Source organism: Larimichthys crocea, chromosome XXII (assembly GCF_000972845.2).
Source record: "Larimichthys crocea isolate SSNF chromosome XXII, L_crocea_2.0, whole genome shotgun sequence".
Lineage (NCBI taxonomy): Eukaryota > Metazoa > Chordata > Actinopteri > Sciaenidae > Larimichthys > Larimichthys crocea.
Window position 1 is genome coordinate 13370642 of NC_040032.1, and position 24953 is coordinate 13395594.

Genomic DNA, 24953 nt, shown 5'->3' on the forward strand with positions numbered 1-24953 from the left:
CACACACACACACACACACACACTTTCTGTATTCATCTTATCACGAAAGTATGCGCTTTTACTACTATTGAAAAAAAGCTCTTTCAAAAACGAAAGGTCACACTACAACAAATAATTCAGGGGATTCACCGGGTAAAACAAGTCTCACATTTTGAACAAACAAGACGCTCGTGATAGACTCATAATGAAATATGTTACTGTGTGTTTTATCAGGCAGTTAATACATTATTATAATTAATAAATGATCAACTTAAATAAAATAAACAATAAATAGATTAATCAATAATGAAAAAATGTTGTAAATCTTCAGTAATTTTCAGATAATTTGAAATTTTAAAGTCTTTGGAAATCATGTTCTGTGAGCTATTACACACTGAGAGCTTACAGCCACTGACTTTAGTGTCCTCTGAATGAGTGTGTGTGTGTGTGTGTGTGTGTGTGTGTGTCTGTCTGTGTGTATGTGTGTGCTAACTAGCTCACCTGACAGGCAAAGGGCAGGAAATTAATTGTGTAGTATTGCATTATGTCATGCGGGAATGAATTCACCACGGCCAAAGTCCAACGGTCACTTCAGTCATCCACAAAGACAAATACTATTCCCTCAGTTTACAGAGACTGAATCCAGAGCTGGGCAAACAAAAACAAACTGAGCCTAAATATTAAAAATCCAAAACAAACACACAATTTGTGTCTCTATTTAACCACCCAGCAAAAGCATTTAGTTCAAAGTGAATTTTATTATATGAACAAAAAACAGATAACGATAACAAATGCCCCACACGCTTATAATATTTCACATGGGCTCATTGAAAATTCCTCAGATGTTATAAAACTCAATCAGACCACACAACAAATTTTTCATCTGTGTGAGAATTTTCAAAAATAATCATTAAACGCTTTTTGGAAAGCGAGCCTCTAAATCCTAAATTTTTGTTTCATCTGTTTATGCAGCACTGAAAAGTCAAAGCATTTTGTGGAAAATAGTTTCCACACATTTGAAAAATTCAATTAAAAAATCATTAAAAAAAATGGGGAAAATCAGATCACACTGCAAATCCGACGAAGTTCAGGCTTTAAATGTTTCACTGAAAATTTTGGAAAAGTCCGAGAGAAAGAAAACAAACAACACGTGGAGAAAAAAAAAGAGAGGACAAATGTTTGAGTTTGATCTGCATGTGTGTGTGTGTGTGTGTGTGTGTGTGTGTGTCACAGAAAGTATGCATGTGTGCATGCATATGTAACTGTTCGTGTGGGGGTGGGGACTCCAGGCGCCAACGTTTAAACGAGCGTAAAGGTGTAAATTTATTTTCAAGCACCTGCGTAGTTAACGCTAACACTGTGGTCTGACTGGTGCCTAAATGGTTCAAACTGAAAGGCTGCCGCTCATTCATAAGGTAACGTGTGAGTGAGAGTGAGAGCAGCACAGAGAGTAAGAGGTGAAGGTGGAAGGGCCTCAGTGAGGAAGGAAGCTGACAGTTGACAAGAGGGAAACTTCCTTTAGAGAAGAAGCGGGGCCTCGAGTCAAAGTGAAACCTGTCGATAACCAATGATCTGTCGCTCTGAGTCTGCAGCTCAATGAACAGTGACTGACTGAGTGGAAAAGTCTTTCACAGCCCAACACACACACACACACACACACACACACACACACACACACAGATATAAAGAGTTTCTAAAAACTTCAACATTTCTTCAACATAAAGTTTGTGATATCTAAGTTTCATCCATCACACCTAAACTGCAACATATTTTTACGTTGTGGCACTAACAAGAAGATTCGTGTGTCGTCTACGCAAAAACACAGACGCAGAGAACAAGAAGAGCAACAGCAACGTGTTGCGGGAGCCGGCGCTGGACAAAGTCTCCCAGAATTCATTTTAGAAAAGCAAACGCGCAAGAAGACAACATGGCAAGGAAGAGAGCTGATGCAATCTCATCGCTTGATTTCAGCAAGTGTGTGTGTGTGTGTGTGTGTCAGCGTGAGACAGGCCAAGGGTGCATGAGCATATGACTGTGTACGTGCGTCTGTGTGTAACAAACACTCCCACAGGCAGGTGTGTAGAGGGCAGTTTCCAGCTGCAGCCTCTGGCATCTCTACAAGGACACCCATCATGGTACCCATCGTGGCACCCACACCCAGCACCGAGGCTCTTTGAACTTACTTACATTTAGCCCATATTTTAAAGATTCAAAGAGGTGTGTGTGTGTGTGTGTGTGGGTGTAGGTGTGATTTTGACCTTTTGTTTTGCATTTTTATTAAAAGGTTTTACTGGTTTTACATCTTCAAAAACCAGTCTGTGTGTGACGGCTTCATCGTTAATCTTTTAATCCTACAAAATAACTTAATGGTGTTGGTATAATCACGCTGTTTCCAGCTGGGCACACAAAAATACTGACAGCTAAGTTTCCTACGTGAAATCACTTTCACCGGACGCTCGACTTTTTCTTCCCAAGATTTCCCAGACGAATAAACATTAGCACATCCGACCTGAGAGGTCTTTTTCTATCTAAAAAACGGGGAGGTTGAATCATGTTGATCAATCGTTAGACACCGAGAAGCAGCCCTCTCTTTTGGCTAGTGCTCCCTATGAGATCAGGTAGGTAACAACCAACCAACCAACAACAGTGCATCATGAGAGATAAAGCAGAAAGGAGGTTTTTGTGGTAGACAAGAGTTCATCCCGTCCTGTGAAGCAGGGCAGAACATGTTCATGCCCATAGTCATCCAGTGGAAAAATCCAGGCCATTAATCATTATGAAGACTATTACAGCAGAGAGAGGAGCCAAAAGGGGGAACAAAATGTGACAAAACCTCTGTTTTTAAATAAGGTCCGTGCAAAGTACTTCAAGCGGGACAAAAGCAAGTCATCCTCCGAAAGCGCCATGTTTAATTCAAAGCCACCTCTGACTCTGCGTGACCTTCCTCGTAGTCACAAAGAGGAACAGGCAGGATCCACACAAAGGGACAGAAATTACCTGAATGCCACATGACGACCCAAAAGGTCCCTCAACCGTCAAGTCCTGCATTAACCCTTTCATGTGCCATAGCTTGCACATCCCACATGGTACTTTTGGTGAGCAAACACGCGCGTACGTACACAAGCACACACGCGCGTACGCCCGCTGAGGGTTACTCACCCGATGAGAGAGACCATCTGCTCCACTATGTGCCTGCTGAAGGTGATGATCACAAACAGTTTCTGTATGACAAAGAAGAAACACACAGAAAGAGCGAGTCAGTAACTGAACCATGAGGTCACTGCTGGGGTTCAGAGCAGGGCAGTATGTGCATCACACACACACTCACCCTACCCATTATGACCTGGCTCATGCCTTGCACCACTAAGGCGGTTTGATCTAAAAGCTGCTTTTGTCATGGAGGGTAAGACATAAAAAGCCCGGGCTCTATGACACATGACCAACACAGTACACTAGGTCAGCATATCACAATGACTGTCATAAGAAGTGTGTGTGTGTGTGTGTGTTTGTGTGTAAAGAATGGATGGATAGATGAGTATAGGAATCAAAGGAGATGTGTCATTGCTTCAGAGGGGGTCTGGAGGCTGACTCCAGTCCGTCTGATTCCTGCTTAGTCACTGGGCCAGAATGGACGGGCAGATGACTGGCAGCTATTCTTTGCTCCTATCAGTCCCGTGTCCTCCTTGCAGGGGTGCAGAAACATGCACCCACCCCAGATTTTGCAAGGTCATTTGCTTGCCCTCTTGAGTTGCTGTAGGTTGCTGTACTCTCATAAACACACGTGTGTTTTGACCACTAAAAATGTGGTTTGATCCAGTAACCTCTAGGTTGTTTCTCGCGGGTCCGTCATTACAAACTCATGTCGTGCAGAAAAGAATTGTTCAAACCCGCAGGACCTTATTTTAAATTCTCGTCCAAATCCCATGTTTTCCAAAGATACTAAATATATACTGCTGAATTACAGGGAAAAGTGTATGATACATGAGACATCTAGAATTTTCCATTTTATATAATGACAGAGCCATAAAAATGTCATCTTGGATTTAAATATTTCATTCTATTTAAATGAGCAGCTTCAATTAGAATATTTAGTGTAATGTGCAAGTGTCTAAATATTTCTTATCTGACACAGCGGTCAAACCTCTCATGTTACGTAGGTGTTGTTAATAATTTTATGTATAATCAGCCTCGTGATAAGCAGAATATTTTTCAGGATGCTTTTGCAACAGGTTACTGATCAAAGGAAATGAAACACTACCTTTGTGACGTGCAGATCTGCACCAATCCTGCTGCAAACTGACCTAGCAACGGTGCAACGAGGACCACAGATAATTTGCAAATCAATTTAAAAACCACAAAAGTGTGAATAAATCTAAAACTGTAGGAAACACGCAGAGTAAGACACTATAAGTCAAGAGAAATAATACTCAGAGCGTCACTTTACAGTTACGCTGAAGATATCTTGGCATCAGGATGCCTCAATGATTTTAATTAAACGTGACAGCTTTTTTTTTTTTTATTGCTGCTCAGTTACACTGTTGTGTTATGTAACATGTCACCGAGTCCAAACACGTAGTATTATTTGGTTGTCTTTAGATTTGTGTGGGTATTAAGCCTCTGGACTTCACTGAAGGTTAGACAGAAGACAGACGAACAAGAGAGTGGAAATAAATGTCAAAATGTTGGCAATGCCACACAAACAGCTCAGTTGGTAGAGCAGCCGCCCCGTGTACGAAGGCTCGGGCCAGGGTTCAAATCCGACCTGTGGCTCTTTCCCGCATGTCAATCCCCATCTCTCTCTCTCTATGTTCCTGTCACTCTTCAAGACGTCTCTGTCAAATAAAGCTCAAAACCGCCCCCCAAAAATATCTTTAAAAAACAAAACAAACTTATAATTGACATCTGCTACAATAAAAAAAACTTGACATTTGCTGTTGTACTATTTCTGAGCCTCGCGGAAAATAAACACGAGACGTCACAGCGAGTAAATCCTCTCACGTCAACGTTGTAAACTTCAGTTAGGAGTTTTGAATGGGGATTTTGTGCACCCACATCTTCTTAACAGACACTGATGACTGATCTGCCATGCCACAAGAAGGAAGCAGGAAGGGACAGCAAGATGGCCGACACAGGAAAGCTGACTAAGATCCCCTAAATGTGTCTGCTCGGAAACAAACGATGACATGGTCTTTGACTGGCTCATTTCAGAGAATGCTGATAAGAGCTACGTACATCCCAGTCATAACAAGTTTGTCTCACACAGCCAGGCAAACACAATAACAAGGGGGAAGCAGTCAGTTCTCAATAGAAAAGGAACATTCGTTATCAAGAACCATGAGGTGATCTGAGTGAATTGACAGTAATGTGGAAGTGAGAGCGTCCTGCTTTTAGATGTCGTGTTGTTGCAACTCGATGCACGAGATTAAATGTCAAAGGGTGGAACAATAACAACCTTTTCATTTCACTTTTTTTTCTAAATGAAAATCCACAATCCTCTGCCACACCTCGCAACTCTTCTGTCCTCGGGAAAAAGAAAAAAAAAAATCACCTATCTCAAGGGCCTGACGTGTGTTTCCATGACATCAGCCCTCATTCTCAAGTGACCTGCTGCATCACAAAAGGCGTAAACCATTCAACAGTCGGACATTCAGACGTAAGGCTTACGGAGCATAAAAGGCAGAAGTAGTTCTGTATTTAAAAAAAAAAAAAAGCCTTTCCTTGGAGACTGCTGCTGAGAACACACCTGAAGCACAGGTACAAACCCAGATCAAAAACACGCTTTGAAGCACACACATATATACACACACCCACACACCACAAGCCTCAAAATCCCCTTTTGTTCCCTCTTGGCCCATGAGGGAAGAACGTCACCTGCTCTCCAAGCGTGCTTTCTTCTAATACTTCTTGTTTTCTGCTGAAACTACTGATTCATTTGCATTTAAAGCAAAAAGAAAAAAAAAACCTGGGCTTGGGAAAAAACTCAAACGAGCAGCTACCTGACAGAACCAGGTGAAGTCTTTCTTTTCTTTGAGAGACTGGGACGGACACACCTCTGTCAGCGGAGGCCCCTGGGACCTCTGGGTGTAATCTGGTATGGTGTGTGACTGTGTCTACCATGCATGTATCTCACCCCCTCCACCACCTTCCTTTCCACTTCCCCCAAACTCTCCCTCTCTCTCCATCACCTCCCACAGACAATGTTTATCTGCTTCAGCTCGCACTCACTAGGTTCGACCTCCCACCTTTTTTTTTCTCAGTTTGGTGCAGGACAATACTTTCTGCGTTATGATAAGGAGTGAAGAGAAATGCTTTTGCTACCCTTTCGTCTCTTCGTGTGTCACAATGAGCAAATCCCAGCGTTTTCTTAGAAAACAGAAAGTCGAGCCCCCGGTGGTAATCACAAACATACTGCAAATATCTGGAAATCCTTGACGCAAATTGAGGATTTTCCAGGATTAGAAGAAACATTTGTGATGCCAAATCTCCCTCACGGCATGTTTTTTCTTCGAGGGGTTTTGGATGTATGTGTAATTTTCCTATAAGTTCTCGATCTGCTGCAGCAGTCTGACCGGTCTACAATGCACTGGAGGTGCTGCAGCTGCGATCACAAAATGGTTGACTCCCCTTACTTTGGCTGCACAAAATGGCCTCCTTACTACCAGCTGAGTGCAGTGCAGAGATGCTGAGAGTGTGATTCATTTTTTTTTTTAACTCACTCACACTCTGAACAGTATTAAAGATGTATGCAAATCTCAAACTTTGACACACACATATATATATTTTGTTGCTTCTCTGTAGTGTGGAACAGAAAAGATAACATAGATACATCTCCACTGCTGTGAGAGTGAGCTTTACCTGCATGGTAAGGCAAGTCTCAACTGCACTTTTCTCTATAAACAACATATCAGCTCTGGCATTATTTACATCCATATCCTGTATATTAATGAACAGCAGCAGCTCACCTGAATGTGCATTTTGATGACTGCTTTTCCGATGAGTGTTGCACCAAAAAAAGTCCAGAAGGGAACCAAAAAATGTCCACAAGTTATTCCTGCCAAGTCAAACAAGGGGTTTGGAATCTGTCGGGGAAAAGATAGAGATGATTAGACTTGATATTATCTAAATTTACCTCAAGAAATACAAAACAAATCATATGGAACAATATAGCACAATGTGGAAATCCACCAGAATTTATTCTACATCAACAGATACGCCTATACAAGGTCACTGATAGTGCCAGGAGAATATCTGATACTTATCAAACATACTTTTCAGAATATTTACTTTTTCTTCACATGTTGAACAATTCAGAAACTGCCTTTTCTTTTGATGCTTACGTGTCACTAAAGCATCACTGAGAACACGACAAAATGATTTAAACTCACTCCTTCGTGAGGGTGATGCATGTTTTAATTAAAAAGAAATGTTTTTGTGTGGTTTAACTTACAGAGGCACAGGCTAAAATCCCCAGGAATCCAACCCTGTGGATCAGTTTCTGCACTGCTACTTTGGCTCGGGTGGCAAAGTCCTAAAAAGAAAAAAAAAAACAGCAGAAGCGAGAAAAATGTGTGATTAAAGTTTAACCACAGACTTCCTGATGATCATCAAATGCTGATCACACACTGTAAGTATGTAAACTGTACATACATAGACAGATATACAGACTGTAGACAATGCTTTGTTCACAGAAGACACCTCAGACTTGCTTCACAGATTTTTTACTAAACAGCAAATTGCTAAAAAATATGAATTTATTCTTATAATTACTGCAGAGTTTTCTATCAGACACACACCATCCTGTATGAGGAAAAGCTACATTATGTCTGACAGATTCAGGCTGTTTAAAATGAATATGAATGATTTAGATTCATATTTCACATCATAAATTATCACAATAATTTCAGATAAATTTCAGATTATTCTTTTTTTTTATTATTGAAATCACACAAACTTTTAGGGGGCAAATTAGAGCAAAGATGTTTTTTGTGTCTTTTTTGTTTTTCTAATTTTTCTTGTGTATGTGGAAGAGGAATATCACAAACGGGTGTGAAATAAATGTGTGTAGCCAGCTGCGATGTTGTTTTTGCAGAGACTTTTTAATGACTGCTTTGAAACCCATTCGAATGTGACATTAAAACAAATGAATAATTTCAGATGCTACCCTAATTTAATAACATCTTATCATCAAGGATCTGCTTTTAGGATTTCCCACATCATCTCTGAATGATAAAGTGTCATATTATTTACAAATCACTGCCATCAAACCTTTTAATTTTATATCTAAAAACACACTGGGGTCCAGATGAAACGAAAAATGAGGGGAAACCCAGTTTTTACAATCTCTGCTTGATTTTAAATAAATGCAAAGCAGCAGCAGCTGAAACAGGAGCATTTTCTACCTCCTGTAAATGTGCCCTGAATAAAAAGTTTTAAATGATTATTAAGCAAGAAAACTACTGACAAACCAAATAATTAGACCCTCAAAAATGAGATGTACAGCAGTGCAAACTGTTAAGAACTTAAAAACATATTTATTTTAAAAGGACTTTGCATCAGAGTGATTTTCACTCACTCAGTCTTTCTGAACTTGTTTCTAAACCCTCTGAAGTTTTAGGAGCTTCATTTTAAATGATCAAAATCGTTAAAACTTCATATATTAGCATGTATTTTTTTCATTACTTGCACTGACATAATTTTTTAATTCTAATTTATCCACAATCACCAAAGTAAATGTGAAAAGTGTAAGTGATGAGGAACTCATGAAGGGGAAAAGCTGCCTGCTTGTGCATATTTATTACAACAACAAAAAATATGAACTTATCTAATAATAAATAACTTTTTAGAGGGAAAATATAGCTATTTAAATCTTTTAATAAATGTTACACTAAAGTCAAGCCACTACATTAAATTCCTGACTCTCCTGCCAACACAACTATCTTCAAGTTCACAGTTGAAAAAGCAGTGATTCACCTGCAACATATTTAAAAGAATTACATGGCTTGTCTCTAAACATGTTCCCTGATTGTGGCAGAAAGATAAACTGGTTTTAGCTCGTCTGTATCTTACCTCCAGTTCCAGATATTAATTCCTTTGTCACTGGGAATGTGAGAACAAGACAACAGACTTTGGCCATTGCAGTGACTCACAAATTCTTACTTTTTTAAGCTGCCCATGCTCTATCCTTCCTGACAGCTCCACAAAAGCCTCTTTTCACAGCAGTGACACAGATTTTTCCTCAATATACCTTTTCTGGGAAGAGGAGCTTTAATCTGTTTGGATTTTCACCTAAACTACTTCTGGGAACACAGTAGGAATGCAAAGGAAGCCCCCTGATCCAGGACCTTTTATATTTTTTTTGGATAACACAGTCATTGTGTAGGTAATTTATAAAATGATTACTTTAATACCATACTATAGGCATTGTTGTTATTACTGTTATTATTTATGCACAGAAATTGTGCTGGGTAGAAATCAAAACTTTATGACAACAAAAACAACAATAAGGACTCTGAAATTTTGAAATATTTGATGCGTGAATTTTTTATTTTGCAGGCCTTAAAATATTAATAATCTGATTGTTGTATTTTTTTATAGCCGTGCACTTTGTAATGTCTGTCACTTTTTGATGAATTCTCCTTTTTTTAATGATTTCTACATTTAAATGATCGTGAAGTTGTTGCACTTTTATGATGAAAAACAATAAAATTATTGTTTCTTTGCAAAGTTCATATAATTAATGTAACAATACTGCCTCTTTTTAGGCACTGTGAAGTTCTCCACATATTCAAGTAATTATAATTGTGTTATTTCGGATGCAGCATTAGTTTAACACAACTCTTTGTAGCTAAGCACTGTCTCTTTGACATCTAAATGAATATTTAATCCTTAAATGTGTGCTTAATTTATCCTTACATAGAATTATGCTCAAAAATAATAAGTTATTTTTCTGCCTTCTACTGTAACAAATCTGTATATTATAGTTTGCAATGGCAATATGAAATTTTGTCGATGTTTTATACCAAGAGAATCCTTTTCACCCCTTCATTTGTAACTTCAAACTCATTTTACATTCATGTAAAAAACTCTGAATGAATAACTGCAAATGCAGTTTATAATAAAAACTATATGAATATGGCTTTTGTTCTAAAGTGAGGTAACCTCCATTAAAAAGAAAACACACACTCTCTCACACTGACTGCTGATATGAACATAAATTTATGTCTTGCAGCAAACATCCACTTTCAGAATACTCAGACAACAGTTTATTTTTCCTGAACCGAATGATTTATGTTTTCATAATATTTCCTGACGTTTTTTTTCACGCAGCAAATTGTTTCCAAAAATGCATCACATTCATTTTTGAATGAAATCCTCACATAGTTTGCGATTAGTGGTCTGTGTTGAGTTATTTTAAGTCCTAATATGCCTTCTTCGTGAGTGTTTTCTGTATATGAAGCAAACTCTTTTTTTTTTCCCCCCCTCCACTGAAAACGGATTTTTATCACTTTTATCACAGGAGGAACAAAAGATGAACTGAATGTTTCATATGAACACACAAGAAAAAAATTGTTTTCTTCTAAAAAAGTAAGGCCTCCAACTCCAAAACACATTAATTTGAAAAAGAAATGAGGTGCAGGAGAGGGGCTGGCAATACTTGATCGTACCTAATATGGTCAACAAAACCAGTACAGTGCTGATGACATTCTTTACAGGGTGCAACCAAGCGGACCGGAAATTTGAGAGACATGGGAGGTCGCCTAATAAGGTTTTGATGGGGGGAGCGAAGGGACACAGAATCTGATTGGTTCACGATTTGAATTTCTGCCTCCACTGACGTCCAATCATGAAGGTTTCTCTTTGGACTATCCTGCAGTTTTAATTCTAGCCTGTCCCAGTGTGAGCATACATGTGCGTGAGCGTGCATGTATGCGTGGGAGTGTGTGTGTGTGTGAGTTTGGTGTGTGTGTGTGTGTTGCTCAGCTGGTGGGAGACAGAGAGGGAAGGAATGTGTATGGTTGGTTTACAGCTGAACCGCTGAGGACTGAGTCTGGCCCGGGGACACCTGACAACTTGCCGGTGTTGCAAGCGCAGTCAGAACCCTGCAGAACCAATCATCGCCATGGAGACGGGGCCCTGTGAATCCCATTCATTTTCTGACATCGTGACACATTGCATTGTTTACATTAGGTGCCGTAGTTTAGCTTTTTGGCTCATGGGGTGAGGGCGAGCGTGAAAATATCACCGCAGTGTGAACAAAGGGTCCCTGAGGAGATGAGGGGAGGGTGTAAAACAGGGTGTGTGTGTGTGTGTGTGACATTGTGACGCTGTGATTTACTATAGTTGAACTATATACTTGGACTCTCTCTCTGTTCTGCATTTCTAGACCCGGGAAGCGTCTATCTTGGATGGCTGGGGTTCAGACATCCAGACTCTGTTGTTGGCGGCTTATGGAAAATCACCATCTTTGCCAGGCAGCTTGCCAAGGTCCCCCCCCACCTCCTCCTCCTCCTCCTCCTCCTCCTCCTCCCCAACCCCAGTCACCGCCGGCCTGCAGGGCTGGGCTTAGCAGCAATTACATTTGGTAAGATCTTGTCAAGGGTGCAGCATCATTAAAACCATGGAGGTTTCGGTTCCAGGTTTGGCAGCTTGGCACAGATGCTTTACTCAGCAGTCTGCACAATCACCCCACATGGAGCCGACGTCTGCAAGGGAACAATACTCGCATTTGATCTGTTGTTTATAGGTTTGAATCCCCCCCCACCCACCCCCACACCCGCCCAATTCCTCATTTGAATAAGAAGATCATAAGTGCTCCTCAGAAACCACATTTTTACTGTTGCTGTCTCTCGCTCTTTACAGCATGTTCCTGCCATGTGTTTGGTGAACACATGTCACTTTGGTGTGAGAAATATCTAACTTTCCGGAAGATTTAGAGACTTGGAAATAAAAATGGGCATCATTACCAACATGAGAAAAGCTACCAGGTCTGTTTTGAGTTAATCACAGTAAATATACTGCAGATTAAATAATGTAATAAATAATAAATAACAACTGTGTTTGTCACAGGATTGGCATTAATGGATTAATTGATTAATTGGCAAAAAAAAAGACTTGGTGCAGACTAGAGAGGCATTTCCTGTATTAAAATTTCTGAGGACAAAGCCGAGTGAGCTCTAGGTTTAATATAATAGTTTGAATGTCTGTGGTTACAGATGCCAGGTGATGACAGTTATTAGAAAAATCCACAGGGAAAAACCAGCGAGACGACCGTTTTGAACCTGATACAGCAACCCAAAGCCTTCACAGAATGACGGCTCTTCACCTTCATATACTGACATACTTTTAATGTAAACAGGATCAGGTTTTTGGAATAACTATGACGGGGGCAGGTTGTTGTTTTTTCTTCTTTTTGTCTGTCATGCCCCCCTGTGATACATCTGTTTATTTTGGATCTGCTGAAAAGTTACTCGGAGGGTTCTCTCGCACAAAAAGCGGGCTTTTAATTGTGACAAAGCTGGCAAAGCAAACACTTTGTTTTCCAGTAGTCTTTGGTGGTGCTGATGGGGTACAGAGTTCAAACATAGACAAAAAGCAGGCAGCGACAAGGCACTCTGCTCCATGTGGAAAATTAAAGTGTCAGACAAGGAAAAATCTATGCATAGCCTATACACAAGTCAACACCCACGCACATTTTTTTCTCTCCCTCTCTCTCTCTGTGTTTCCTTTTTTTTTTTTTCTCAATGAAAGTCTTTCACACAGAAGACACACATCTCCGGAGCGGTCGCGAGCCCCCCGACACGATGACGGCTAAAGTTCATCTCATTAACTCCTGACAAGCCCGCGCCTGCTCTCTCTGGCACAGGAAGTGGAGTGATTAAGGGACTCTTGACGCAATAGAAGCTAGAGTCCTCTTTTCAAGAAATAAAAATAATTTAAAAATTCAAAAATTCAAAATCTAAGCTGGACACACACACTCTCTCTCTCTCTCTCTCTCTCTCTCACACACACATACACACACACAAAAAATGCACCCCTGAGTCCACGTTGACAAATTCTTTAACAAGCTGTGGTTAAAGGGAAGCTGGTTTTACTCTGACTCACCCCCCTCCTTTCAAACAGTTTACTGGAAATAAAGAGGGAGGAGGAGGGAGGGGGCACTTTCAGAGAAGTCACGTGACAGGGCCGGGCAAACCACAGCACAGAGAGCCTTTGAGTGCAGTAGGCCAGGGGGGAAGGCAGGCATACGCCCAGCGCAGATGGCCCTGATTTGAGTTACAGGAGATACGATCCTGGGAGTTGGCAATCAAGAATTCACAGCCTGTTAACCCCTTCCGTGCCGGATGAAAAAAAAAAAAAAAAAAAAAAAAAAAAAAACACAAGCCAGGAAACAACTTCATTATCAAGTTACAAGCAATCATGGACCCGACCCATGCAGGATCCTCTGAGGCGGTCCGTGTCGATACTGAGGATTCCTCCCCAGCACACGAGCGCTCTCGTACTGAGCTAAAAGATTTAAGAGGGGAAAAAAAAAGCTGATGTTCATGACATCAGCGTCTGGAGCCGTTAGAAAAGGCATGACTTCATTATTCTTGAATAGCTCTGTTGAATGAATGAAAAAAAAAAAAAAACCCAGAGTGCTGTGCTGCTGTGCATCACGTGCACTTGTGGCAGGAAGTTGGCACGTGCAGGCTGGGAGAAATACCACTGAGTTTAAGTCAAACTGCTGGCACCTACCAACCTCTGTGACTAGAGCGAAGGGGACGAAGTCAGCATCTTAATCCAGCTCTGCTGCCACAGGGTGGAGAGAGTGTGTGTGGGAGTGTGTCTGAGCATGTGTGTGTGTGTGGGTGTGTGGGAAACGGGAGGGGGGGGTCGGGTTGAAGGGGGTCTCACATCCTTGAGGACAAAAGTTAATCACTTCCTGTTTAATACAACAATGATCCAAAGATACCAAAGTGTCTCCAATCCAATCCCAGTGGAGTCCCCACTTTGGCCTACTACTATTGATTGTCAAGCTTTCAATCAAATCCACAGCTGATTAACGCCTCCGCGTCCACCTTTGAAAAAGGTGGCAAAAGGTGGAAAATCAGAGAGGTGTTGCGGGATCTCCTTGAGCGAAAGAGGGAACCCTGAGAAACATCCAGAGTAACGGTAAAAGCCCTGGCGAGAGAAAAAATGTTTCCGTATGCGGCAGGTCCTCGCTGGTGCTAGCAACCTGCCTCCAGATGCTGTCCAATCACATGAGCACACATTACATACATAAACACAGCTGCCAGATATCAGAGGGAGAGAGAGAGAGTAAGAGAGCGAGAGAGAGAGAGAGAGCAATGCACAGTGGGAAACAAAGAGTGCGTGAGAAAGAATAAGAGCATACGAGGAGAAGGACAGAAAAAGAAACAATGTCAGGGAGAGAAAGAGAAACAGAGAGAGAGAGAGAGAGAGAGAGAGAGAGAGAGTACGGCCGGGTACTCGCAGCGTCACTTCTAATCTGCCCTCGTACGGATGCGACACAAACAGACGATGCTCCTCCTGCGTCACACTGTTAGTTTGTTTGGGAAAAGACACGCAGGAGGTCCTCGATGCCGAGATGATCACTTAGACAAAATCTCCTCTTCGCCACGCAGCCTATCTGTCTCCCTCTACCTCTGCTCTTTTCTCACAGTTTCAGTGGGAAGCGCCACTTTATCAGTAAGTGATGTCAGAGCTCCACTCGCGCACATGTGGTCTGAACGTCAGGGCTGCTATTGGTGTCAACCTACCCAGCTGTCCATTAGTAATAGTGGACCTTACAGCAGGTGCTGCACTGCCGCCGCTTGTTATCAAGCGGGAAAGATTCCTCTCTGCACATTTTGTTGCGTCTTCCTTGTTTTCAGTTTTCAGTGTCTTGAAAGGGGTCACATCACTTTATTTGTGTGGGAGTCAGTTAAACCATGCATAATTGAAAAGTGCATGATTCCTCTTTAGAGTAACAACGCTCAAAATACGCACATATCCTATTTATGAGAAGTCTAGGGACTTCTAGTGCATGCTTTTATTTTGAAATATTATTGAAATGAGATACAGGATAAGGAGAGACAACTTAATATGTTTATGACAATAGAACGCTGATTGATACTGCTAAGGGGAATTGACAGTTTGTAAAATGTGGTCGAGTCAACGGCAAAACACTTGCATTGACGTCTGTAATTGAGCTGTGGTCACAAATGCAAGATGGTTCAATGTTCTGAGCAAAGAAAGTTGAAAGTTGTGTAGTAAGGACGTGAAATGAATGCAGTGATTCACTGATGATGTGTTCTTTAAGGTTTTGTCCATTAGTTCAGGTTTGCAGGTTGATGTGGGAGAGAAGAGAGTGATGATTTCAAGATGACAACGGTTAAAACAACAACCGGAGCAAATGTGTAGATATTGTAATCAGTATTTTCTTATCATATTTTTCAGCGTTTCATGTGTTTGTTTGTTTTTAACGAAACAGGATGTTGAGACGAAACGTAATGATTGAAAGAACATGATTAAAGTGATCTGACATCAGTGTAAAAGGATGACCTAAAATCTATGATCAAAAATTGGATTAAACATTAAAGTACTCCCCCCTCAACTCTACTATCGATATACAAACGGAGGTCCAGTTTTGAACTGTGTGCATTTGCTTAAAAAAACAAGAATATTGTATTAAAATAAATATAAAAAGACATATGAAGACAGACAGTTGAAAAATACACCCAGGAAAATGACGTTGTAAATCCGTATACATGACTTTTCCTTTTGTTTTTCATCTCTAATACACAAACATAGCCTAATATATCATTTCATATATATTTTTTCTTTTGGAATAACTGCATTATCACAGACAGCATGCCAGTACTGAACGATTCACATCAAAACTTTCTGAAAAGTAAAACTCCATCTGTAAACATAAATAAATATTCCTTCGAATGGCCGAGGAATCCCCTTCATATCTGGGTTATTATCATTAAAATAACAGGATTTCGTTTGTTAACAGTCTGCTACAGTTTATTTGCAAATACAAGAGTAAGTGAGTCTGTTGTAAAGTTCGAAACCATTTATGGATGCACTTGACCTGTCTGACTGTTTGACCCGAGCTGTTGGACAGAGAAGAACATTCCTGAGGATGAAGACTGTGTCAGGACAGACAGGTCTAATGAAAAGCTTTTACAAAACCACATGCATGTTTCCCCTCATTCCTCCTCCTCCATTCATAATCACAAGAGGGTGGAAAAATAAATATTTACACTGAGTTGTTAGGCATTGTTGAAACATTTTCAGGGATCTTTGATAGGAGAACATTTTTTTACAGGGACTCTCAGAATGAAGGGCCGGAAATGGCGGGAACATTTTACTTGAGTGCATCATTGCTGTTCTCTTAGTCAGAACGTTGTGAAAGCACTCAATTCCCACTGTACCGTTGAGACAGTGAGGTGGGGCTTGGTAATTGGTCAACACACACACACACACACACACACACACACACACACACTGTGGTAAATTTCAGGCAGATTGCTCTAACTGATACAGAAAAGTACCTGAACTGCAAAAATAAAATCGACAGCAAAAGCAGTGCGATTAGAAATGAAACGGTACGAGTGCCAACGGAGTGTTAAAGAACACGCATGCAAGTGCTAAAGAGCGGGGAGGTGAGAATGAAGTGAAGCAGGTAGAAGTAACAGTTACAGTTTAACAAGATGAGCGCTGTGGGGGGTTAGAGGGAGGAGGAGGAGGAGGAGGAGGAGGAGGAAATGAGAGGGGGGGGTTACATAACAGAGGGTGATGAAGGGGTTGAAGATGATGCAGGGGGCAGTGCGTCACCTGAGCAGACTCGGCCTGGTCCAGCATCTCCTCAAACCTCTGGTAGTCCTCGTCGTCGGGGTCGGCACCGGACAGCCGCGCCGCTCGGGCCATGAAGTAAGGAGGAAGCTCTCCTATCGCTGTACCTGCACCCTGCTCACAAAACCAAACACAGACACAGACGGAGACGTGTTAATCAGTGCTGCTCAGCTGCTCGGGTTTGTATCACACTATAGTCCCGTCATGCCGATAAATCAACTTATTTGTTATGTACAGTTTATTAAATCATATTTTTTTTTTTATTCATTGAGTAGTTTGGTTGTAAAAATGCAATATTGGTCTTGAAATAATGCTAATTATTTTAACACGCTTTGGTTTCTGGGAAGAGGGGTTTATGAAGCAAAAATATCAATATCTACTATCCATAAGGAGCTTGCACCGCTTGACGTCTGGGATTGTGCGATCAGAGCGCTTAATGGGAATAAAACGGAAAGGATTTACGAGAACGAAAATCCCACAGATTATTAAACGATCATGGATACATAAAACACAGGCCCGGGGAAGGTGAAAAACCAGATGCCACCTCTAAACAGCATATCAACGCACCGCGCAGCTAACTAACTCTGCTTCAATCTACCTCGGACATGTGGAATGCAGAGTTTCTGGAAAATTTAGGAAGTGCTAACAAGCTCAGGGGGGTCTAAAGGAACCAAGATATCGATATCCAACAGCCAAAAGGAGCTTGTGGCTATAAAGAGGTGAAGCCTGTGTGATTGAGGGGGGGGGGCTTAACAGGAAGAAAGCGGAAGTGATTCGAGAGAAATAAATCCTCAGCACTTGGTCGGTTCAGCAAGTTCATACCGCCAAAACATGAGGACGGGGGGAGAGAGGGGTGAGGGGGGGTGAGGACTACAGACTTAATTAACACAATGAAAACAGCTGCCAAGAAATGCAGTGCTTTTGGAGTTGCTCACAGCTCATTACTTTAATGTTTCCAGGCACAGGGGGAGAGTAGGGGTGCGAGGGGGGGTTGGATGAGAGAAGATGCTAAGGATACAGTTAGTGTAAGTTACAATTACAGATGGCATATGGATGATTTCAAGCCCAAACACATCCCGGACATCCTGCGAACCACAGCAATGAAAAACATGAAGCTCTTGCACTGAAATCGAGTTCTTTAGGTGAAAACACAGAAAATCGCAGCTTCAATCTCCCTCCCAGAAGAACATAACAAACTAATCACAGCCACATTACTTGTATGTAGCTGAATGGCTGAGCCAGAAGATGATTAGTGAGTTGTTAGCAACCATGGCAGCGACAACAAGCCCAAACAATCATTCTCAGGAGGCGGTGCTATCCCAAAACCTGGCAGACTGCATCTTTAATCTGGACACCCTGTTCTCTTGTTAACACTGCAGTCTTTGATGAAATCTGCCAGTTTTCTCTCATAATGGAGACGTGCCCTAATCTCCCTGGCAGCTGCTCCATTCAATGGCCGTGCCTCTGTTTGTGAGCGTGCATGCGCCTGTATGTGTGCGTTTGTGTTAAGGGGGAAGTGAAATACGTCCACCTGCACAGTGGTGGTGTTTGAAGTGGAGCACTTAAGGGAGCTGCAGGAGTGGACAGAGAGGCTTCAAGAGGAGCAGAAAAAAAGACAAAGAGAAAGGAGGAAAGCGAAAGGAGAGAGGAGGAGAGGCAGAGGGGAGGGGAATGTCTCATGTCTCATCGCCGGCGTATCGAGAAGATGGGAGGCTGGCAGGAGGAGGAGGAGGAGGAGGAGGAGGGGGAATGCTGGTGTGGGTGTTTGAAACCGTGGGCACAACAGGTGTCTCCAACTGTAGAGACGACGCTATGCCAGGCTGGGGTTACAGGGGTGTGGTGGTGAATCCAAGGGGATTATGTGGCACACACACACACACACACACACACACACACACACCCCTATATCACACCTCAGAGCACGGTTTCGCTGCTGGGTGCAGAGAAAATTTGACTCCAGTTTGAAACCAGAAAAATTAGCACACTGCACCAATAAATCAAACATACAGACTTTTGTTGCGTGCGGGATCAGTGTGTCGGCACACACACACACACACACGCACACACTGAACGAGGTGTAGATATATTATGTGTCTCGTATAACGGCATGAAGCTATTATAAGGGGTAAAAGGTGAGGATCACTTTTATTAGCTCTGCATTAGCATGTAAATATAGCGGGTCATGTTAGGGTTACAGGAAAGGGGATTAATATCGTTACTAAAAGGAACTTTGTGTTGCATTGTAGTCCAAATGTCTGTGTGTGTCAGGGTATGATTACCCAATAAAGTTTTATTACATGTCTGTGTGTGCATGTTTCCGGTTTTGCATTTCTATGTGCGCATAGTTAATGTATTACAAATAATAAGGAAGCTAGAAAGCCAATTACAATAGTGAGCAGCTTGTGGAAATGTCGCCTGATTCCTGTAAAGCACCCGGTAGTGAACAAGTTCCTTCTCACTGTCACCTCAGCCTCTTCCATGTTATGTAGAACGGGGAAACAGATAACAAAGAATGATGAACGGTGATGTCTCGTGTTCGTGACCGAGTTCTCTTTTCTAAATGTTCAGCAGTTCTGCCTTTCTCAAAGGGGAAAGAAAAAAAAAAACAGAAACTGCTGATAACAGCGGACATAAAAAGGTACGGCTGTACAAAGAAGTCTATAAAGGAGTGTGACTTCTTGATAATTCACACATATCTGTTCTTGTTGTTATCTGTCCAGTACCTGCATGCATAGCAAAAGTTATTGTCAGAGGTTTCATGGTAACTCTGAGACATGTGTGAGTCATTGATAAACCACCAGAGCCTCGGTCTAAGTGTAACCAAAAACCCAGGTAGACGGTTGTTTTTTTTGTCGTAAGGCCAAGTTTCAAAAGGAAACTCTTTTACAATTTAAGTTTGGCGTGTCATTTTGACATACTTCTACTGTAAAGCAGTAAAAACATTTCTGCTGTCTCTGAATTTAAAAAAGATAGAAGCATAAACTGAAAATATTTCATCTTTCTCGGCAGCCACAAGGCTGGTTAGAGGTGTGAAACCGCCAACATCACAATGGGGGAAATACACGGTTTGGGGTTTTCCAGGCAAATTAGTTATCAATGAACACGTCTGCACGCAGTGTGAATGCATATGTGAATGCATATCTTGCTTTACTGGTGGAGCTCCTGTGTAGAAAATGTAAGTAATCGATGGCCACATGTGACGTGATTCTTAAATTAGATTGGAGGCGCCACACAGTCTTTCACACGGCGCGTGGGCTGAGCTGAAAGATGATTCTTTGTATTAACACATTAATACACAGGAAGGAATTAATTCGTTTTAGAGTTACAGTATGAATTGGATGTTAACCCTTGGCATGTATAGCTCGACCCTGCCTAATAATTCCTTTTAAAAGACATTAGATAAAATTAAAAATGTGTTCTGGTCAATCTGAAACCAAGAGGGTCATTTGGAAGATCTGAAGTTTTCACCTGACAGAAACAAGGTCACTTCAAACTGTGGCCAAAACTGAGCCATGAGAAATGAATATAAAAGCTTAACTAACTGTGTAGATCCTGCACACCGCCTGCTCTTCAGCTGTTCTGCTCTACAGTATGCGCAGCCAGTGTTTAACAGGCACTCACCCACATACAAGCTTCCAGGCGGACTTTGGAGATAATCGTCCAGAGAGTGATGCTTCCCTGGACAGCTGCCGACCCCACCAACCCGTCCGCCCCCGCGGCCTCCACGCCCACCTGCTCAGCATCAGATCCAGGTGCTGGTGCTTCGTGGTGGGGACAAACTATTTGGTCTGGATAGGGCGGCTCGGGGAAATCCACTGAGCCACATTCATAGGCCGCCAAGGTCACTGATGCTATGTGTGGTCCCTGAGAAATAAAGCGAGAAAGACAAGAGGAGCAGCGATAAAGGAAGATGAAGAGAAAAAGGGAGATGAGTGAGTGCACCTGTTGGAAGTAGTTTTGAGTCAGGGGGAGACCCCTTTGTTATTAGCATAGGGAGAAAAGGGAGAGAGGTGACTCAAATATTGATTGATATCATAAAAACAGTTATATGTGGGCCAGTATGTAGGCTGTACAGTAACGGAAATCAGCAATAAAAGTGAAGGTGGGTTGTTTCCTTTCTCCGTGAGTTAAACAGGCCATTAGTAAATGGAGAAAAAAAAACACATAACTATGATTTATCTGGAGCGTTATGCAAAAGGACGTTTCAAGCTGTTTAAAAAGAGAATCAAAGTGTCAACGGATAAAGAGTGGAGGGCCCCAGGTGGAAACAATCAAAGGTGGAAACCAAAGCTGGGGTATAGAAACCATTTCCCTAGTCACCTTTCCCAGGTGACATGCACACACACACACACACACATACGAGGGGGTATATGTGCGCCCACATGAAAGCAATAATAATTAAGAAAAGAGCAGCAGCAGAACGAGAAGAGAAAACAAAACTCTTCAGACTCTCTTCAGGCAGAATTTATTCATGTTTGACTGTTCTTCTTGTAAGAAAGAGACATTAGCATACTTAAAGGAGCCGCAGTCTTTGATAGGGGCCTGGTCTGGTTTACATTTCTGGCTCTTGTTTATTTACTCGTTTCAATTAGGCTTCCAGTGAGAAAACAGACGACTCAAAGGAAGGAAGAGGAGTGCAGGTTGGATTTCTGGTGCGTGGTGAAGGTTTATTGAGCTGCTGGCTTTTGTGTCCTTGACTCGACAAAAACCTCTAAAATCATCATCATCATCCTCATATCCAAGGCCACACACACACACACACACACACACACACACACACACACACAACCACAATTAAATTTGAAAACACAGAAAAACCCAAATGAACATATCAGGAAATCTCTATTTCAACACGCTTTTGAGACCAACATTGGTCACTTGAAGTCTCTTTTCTCTAATTGCACCTATATTATGTTAAACATGAGCAATTTAACGTTCCACTGCATCCTCACAGAAAAAAGATTGAAATAATTTCTCATTAAATGGTCGAGTTTCATTTAACACGCCTATTTTATGCAGCACACCTGTTTTCAGAAGTTATTTAATTTCCTCTTTAGGTCTAAGCAAAAGGTCAAAATGTGAGCGCTGACTCGCTCGACAGAAGAAGAGTACAAAAACCAAAGATTCCTGTAAAAACGAGTCTGCTCCTGCAGCATAAAATCTGTTATCTACGTCTGTTGTCTGAGAGGAACAAGGAAACCATTTGTATAAACGGCCGTTGGTCATTCTACACTAACTCATTATGACAATAAAGTTGATAACATCATCTGAGAGCACAATGTTTGATTAAGTTTTATACTGAACAGGATCCAGTCAGGAAGAAAAGGTCGTGTAACTTTGCATTTCCTCTGTAAGAACACACGTAACGCGCTGAACAACGCTGCACATGGATCTGAAATGGCACCGATGATCAAACAAGTCCGTAACACAAAGTGTGATCCCTGCAAATAAAGGCAGGTCCACAGAGTGGGCCGATGTGAGCTGGCCCTGTGTACTCTTGTCTATTCCATGTGTTTACAGTCTCGCGTGTGTGTGTGTAGGAAGGGTGCTCCCAGTGACGCACAGGGGCAGTTTGACATTACGCAATGTAGCGGCAAAATCTGGCAAAACCTGGGGTGGGGCTGGAACTTCCGGAGCTGCATGGGACAAGGCAGGACAGGACGGGACGTGGGAGGGCAGGACAGTGGTGTGTGAGGCAACAGGAAACAGCACTGCCTCCTCTAGGAACAGTGCACTCCCTTTAGATGACACAGATTAGTTTCTATACACACGGTATTAGGAAATAGGAACAGCCGCATATGCATTAATGATCTAAAAAAAAAAACTCCCAGGATTTTGCGTGCATGCTTGTTTTCTTGTAAAAGCATTAGAAAAATGGGAACATTTTAAGTGACCCAGAGGGAGAAGTCAAGAAACTCCCAGCACTGACCCAGTCAGACTGGATACTCCCCAGCCTCATGTCCTCCCCACTGACTCTCCAGTGGGAACACGCTGCCCTTACATCCCCACACACACACAGACACACACACACACACACACACACACACACACACACACCATATTCCTCCTCTTGCTCACCCCTTTCCAACTCTATCTCAGGTAATGTGTGTTTACCAAACACACACAGAGAGCCTGCCAACAGAGAGTGTTGCGTGACTCGGAGTACCTGCTCTCTCTCGCTCCTGCTCTGTGTCTAATGCTGTGTCACTGCTTCTCACCTTACACAAAAGCCCAGTCATCTCATGTTGTCCAGGTGACTCACTATTAATCTGCAGCCCAGCCCCGAAAAACGTTCAGGTAGCTGCCGTCTATCTCATTTCATTTCTGACATGATGACACACAGGCACAGGAAGGCGTCGTTGATGATTAATAATCAAGAGAAAAGTAGAAAATACATTTATTTTTCTCTCTGAGAGAAACTATTGTTCCACCTTATACACGGTTTACTCTAAACAAAGCAGTGGTGAGAGTCTACATGTGTTTGCTATCCCACCTCCAAACTATGTCTACTTTGAGATTTGCCTAATGCTGATGATGTTTGCAGCCACTAAAATACACATGAGTACTGACAGAGGCACAAAGTTCCTCTCTCTGACCCGATGGGATCCACAATGGAGACAACATTGCTGGCATTCCTGTGGCGACCTGCAGAAACCAATGCCTGGACTCCAAAACGAGTGGGATCCCCACTTCTGGGTATGAGTGCATCCAGACAGACTCTGAGGAGACTCAGTTTGGAGAGAGCACACGGTCAAAACAGAGAAGTACTGTCAAACAACCAAAGTATGATATCAGTGTGAGATATTTAAAGGAAAAGTTCCCTAAAATTAAATCAAATCTTCTTGCAGAGGCACACACAGAACTAGATTTATCTCTTTAGGGGATGCCGCGTGATTTTAAAACCTGCGTTGGTAAATGATTTTAACCTTGTCCAGAGAGCATATGTGGGTAATATTTCACTCTCGTAATAATCACAGCTGCAATTACCTTCTGTTTCTCTGCAAACTTGCTGCTCATCCTCTAAATTAAATCCCGCCTGGAGTGACGTCCTTAAAGTTAATCTCAGTTTTCTTCCATGGGAGGAGTTGCTTGTCCTCCTACTTTTTTTTTTCTTTTAATCAGTTCAGTGAAATCTTATTCCTGAGACAGAAACATATCACCACCAGTTTATAGGCATCAAATAGGCATAGGTGTAATGGCACCTTCGGGTACTGCTATTCTCTTTTGGCTAACCCTGCAGAAAGTCCGTGTCCATTACATCCTTTAATTTCCCGATGGTTAAAACGCTGTCCAGCATGATGAGTTAAATTACTGAGGAGGACAGTGAATACTTTATTTCCCACCTCCCTCTGCAGTGCTAATGACTTCTAAATTAGACTTCCGTTAAAAAAGGTACCCTGCAGAGTGTTTGACCACTTGGAGCAATTTTTTTTTGGATGAGTGTGTATCCATGTTGTCAGTATTGTGCATGAGGATGCACATACATACGTGGGAGCACACGAAAGCACGTTATTAGTTAAAGTTGTACAGTTGTTATGGTGACGCAAAATACAGCAAAGAATCAACACATGCAGGAAAGAAGACTGTAAGCTGGCTAACACGCATGTAAACAATACTTAGAATAAATATTTGCAAATGTTTTACGAGGAAGGAAAGACATTTGCATTTCAGTGAGTAATGCTGAATAATTCAGTAATCTGAAGCAGCAAAGACATCACATTTTCTAAAAAGATGGCCACTAGATTTCTGAGAAGTTTGACATGGTGAGGTTGAACTGATAACAAATTATTTCGCCGTGTAGTTTAACTTGTTCCCCGTCCTCCTCCCCTGACAGATATTTGCAATGAGCACGGCAGTTGCCAAAGCACATGAACGGAAAGGAGCTTCCTCTCGGTGCCACAGCAAGAACAAAGTGTGCGTCAGTGTGCCTACTCAAGGAGGATGTGAAAGCTGGTTGGCCAATAGCTGGTGTTGAGATGAGTTACTGACACAGAGAATCGACCACCTTCTCTGGTTCACAGGATCAAGAACCATTGTTAGAATAGTCCTGAATTAAACAGTTGATATATAAAACGATACTTGTCTTTGTGTGATGTTGTGCGTCACAGTGACAGTTATTTGCATTAATGTAC

At 41.9% G+C, this 24953-nt stretch overlaps 1 protein-coding gene across 7 annotated transcripts in view; it reads right to left on the reverse strand.

Annotated features, from left to right (window-relative positions):
• The window catches only part of LOC104933516 (vacuole membrane protein 1), a 59143-nt gene that overhangs the window by 16510 nt on the left and 17680 nt on the right, over window positions 1–24953 (reverse strand). For all 7 annotated transcript variants that reach the window (XM_019255433.2, XM_027273959.1, XM_027273960.1 and 4 more), the window contains 5 exons: window positions 20443–20685; window positions 16804–16935; window positions 7427–7507; window positions 6942–7058; window positions 3139–3200 (listed from right to left, as the gene is read on the reverse strand). In XM_019255433.2, coding sequence (XP_019110978.2) covers window positions 3139–3200; window positions 6942–7058; window positions 7427–7507; window positions 16804–16935; window positions 20443–20685 — 635 coding nt within the window. The remainder of the gene's footprint in view (window positions 1–3138; window positions 3201–6941; window positions 7059–7426; window positions 7508–16803; window positions 16936–20442; window positions 20686–24953) is intronic.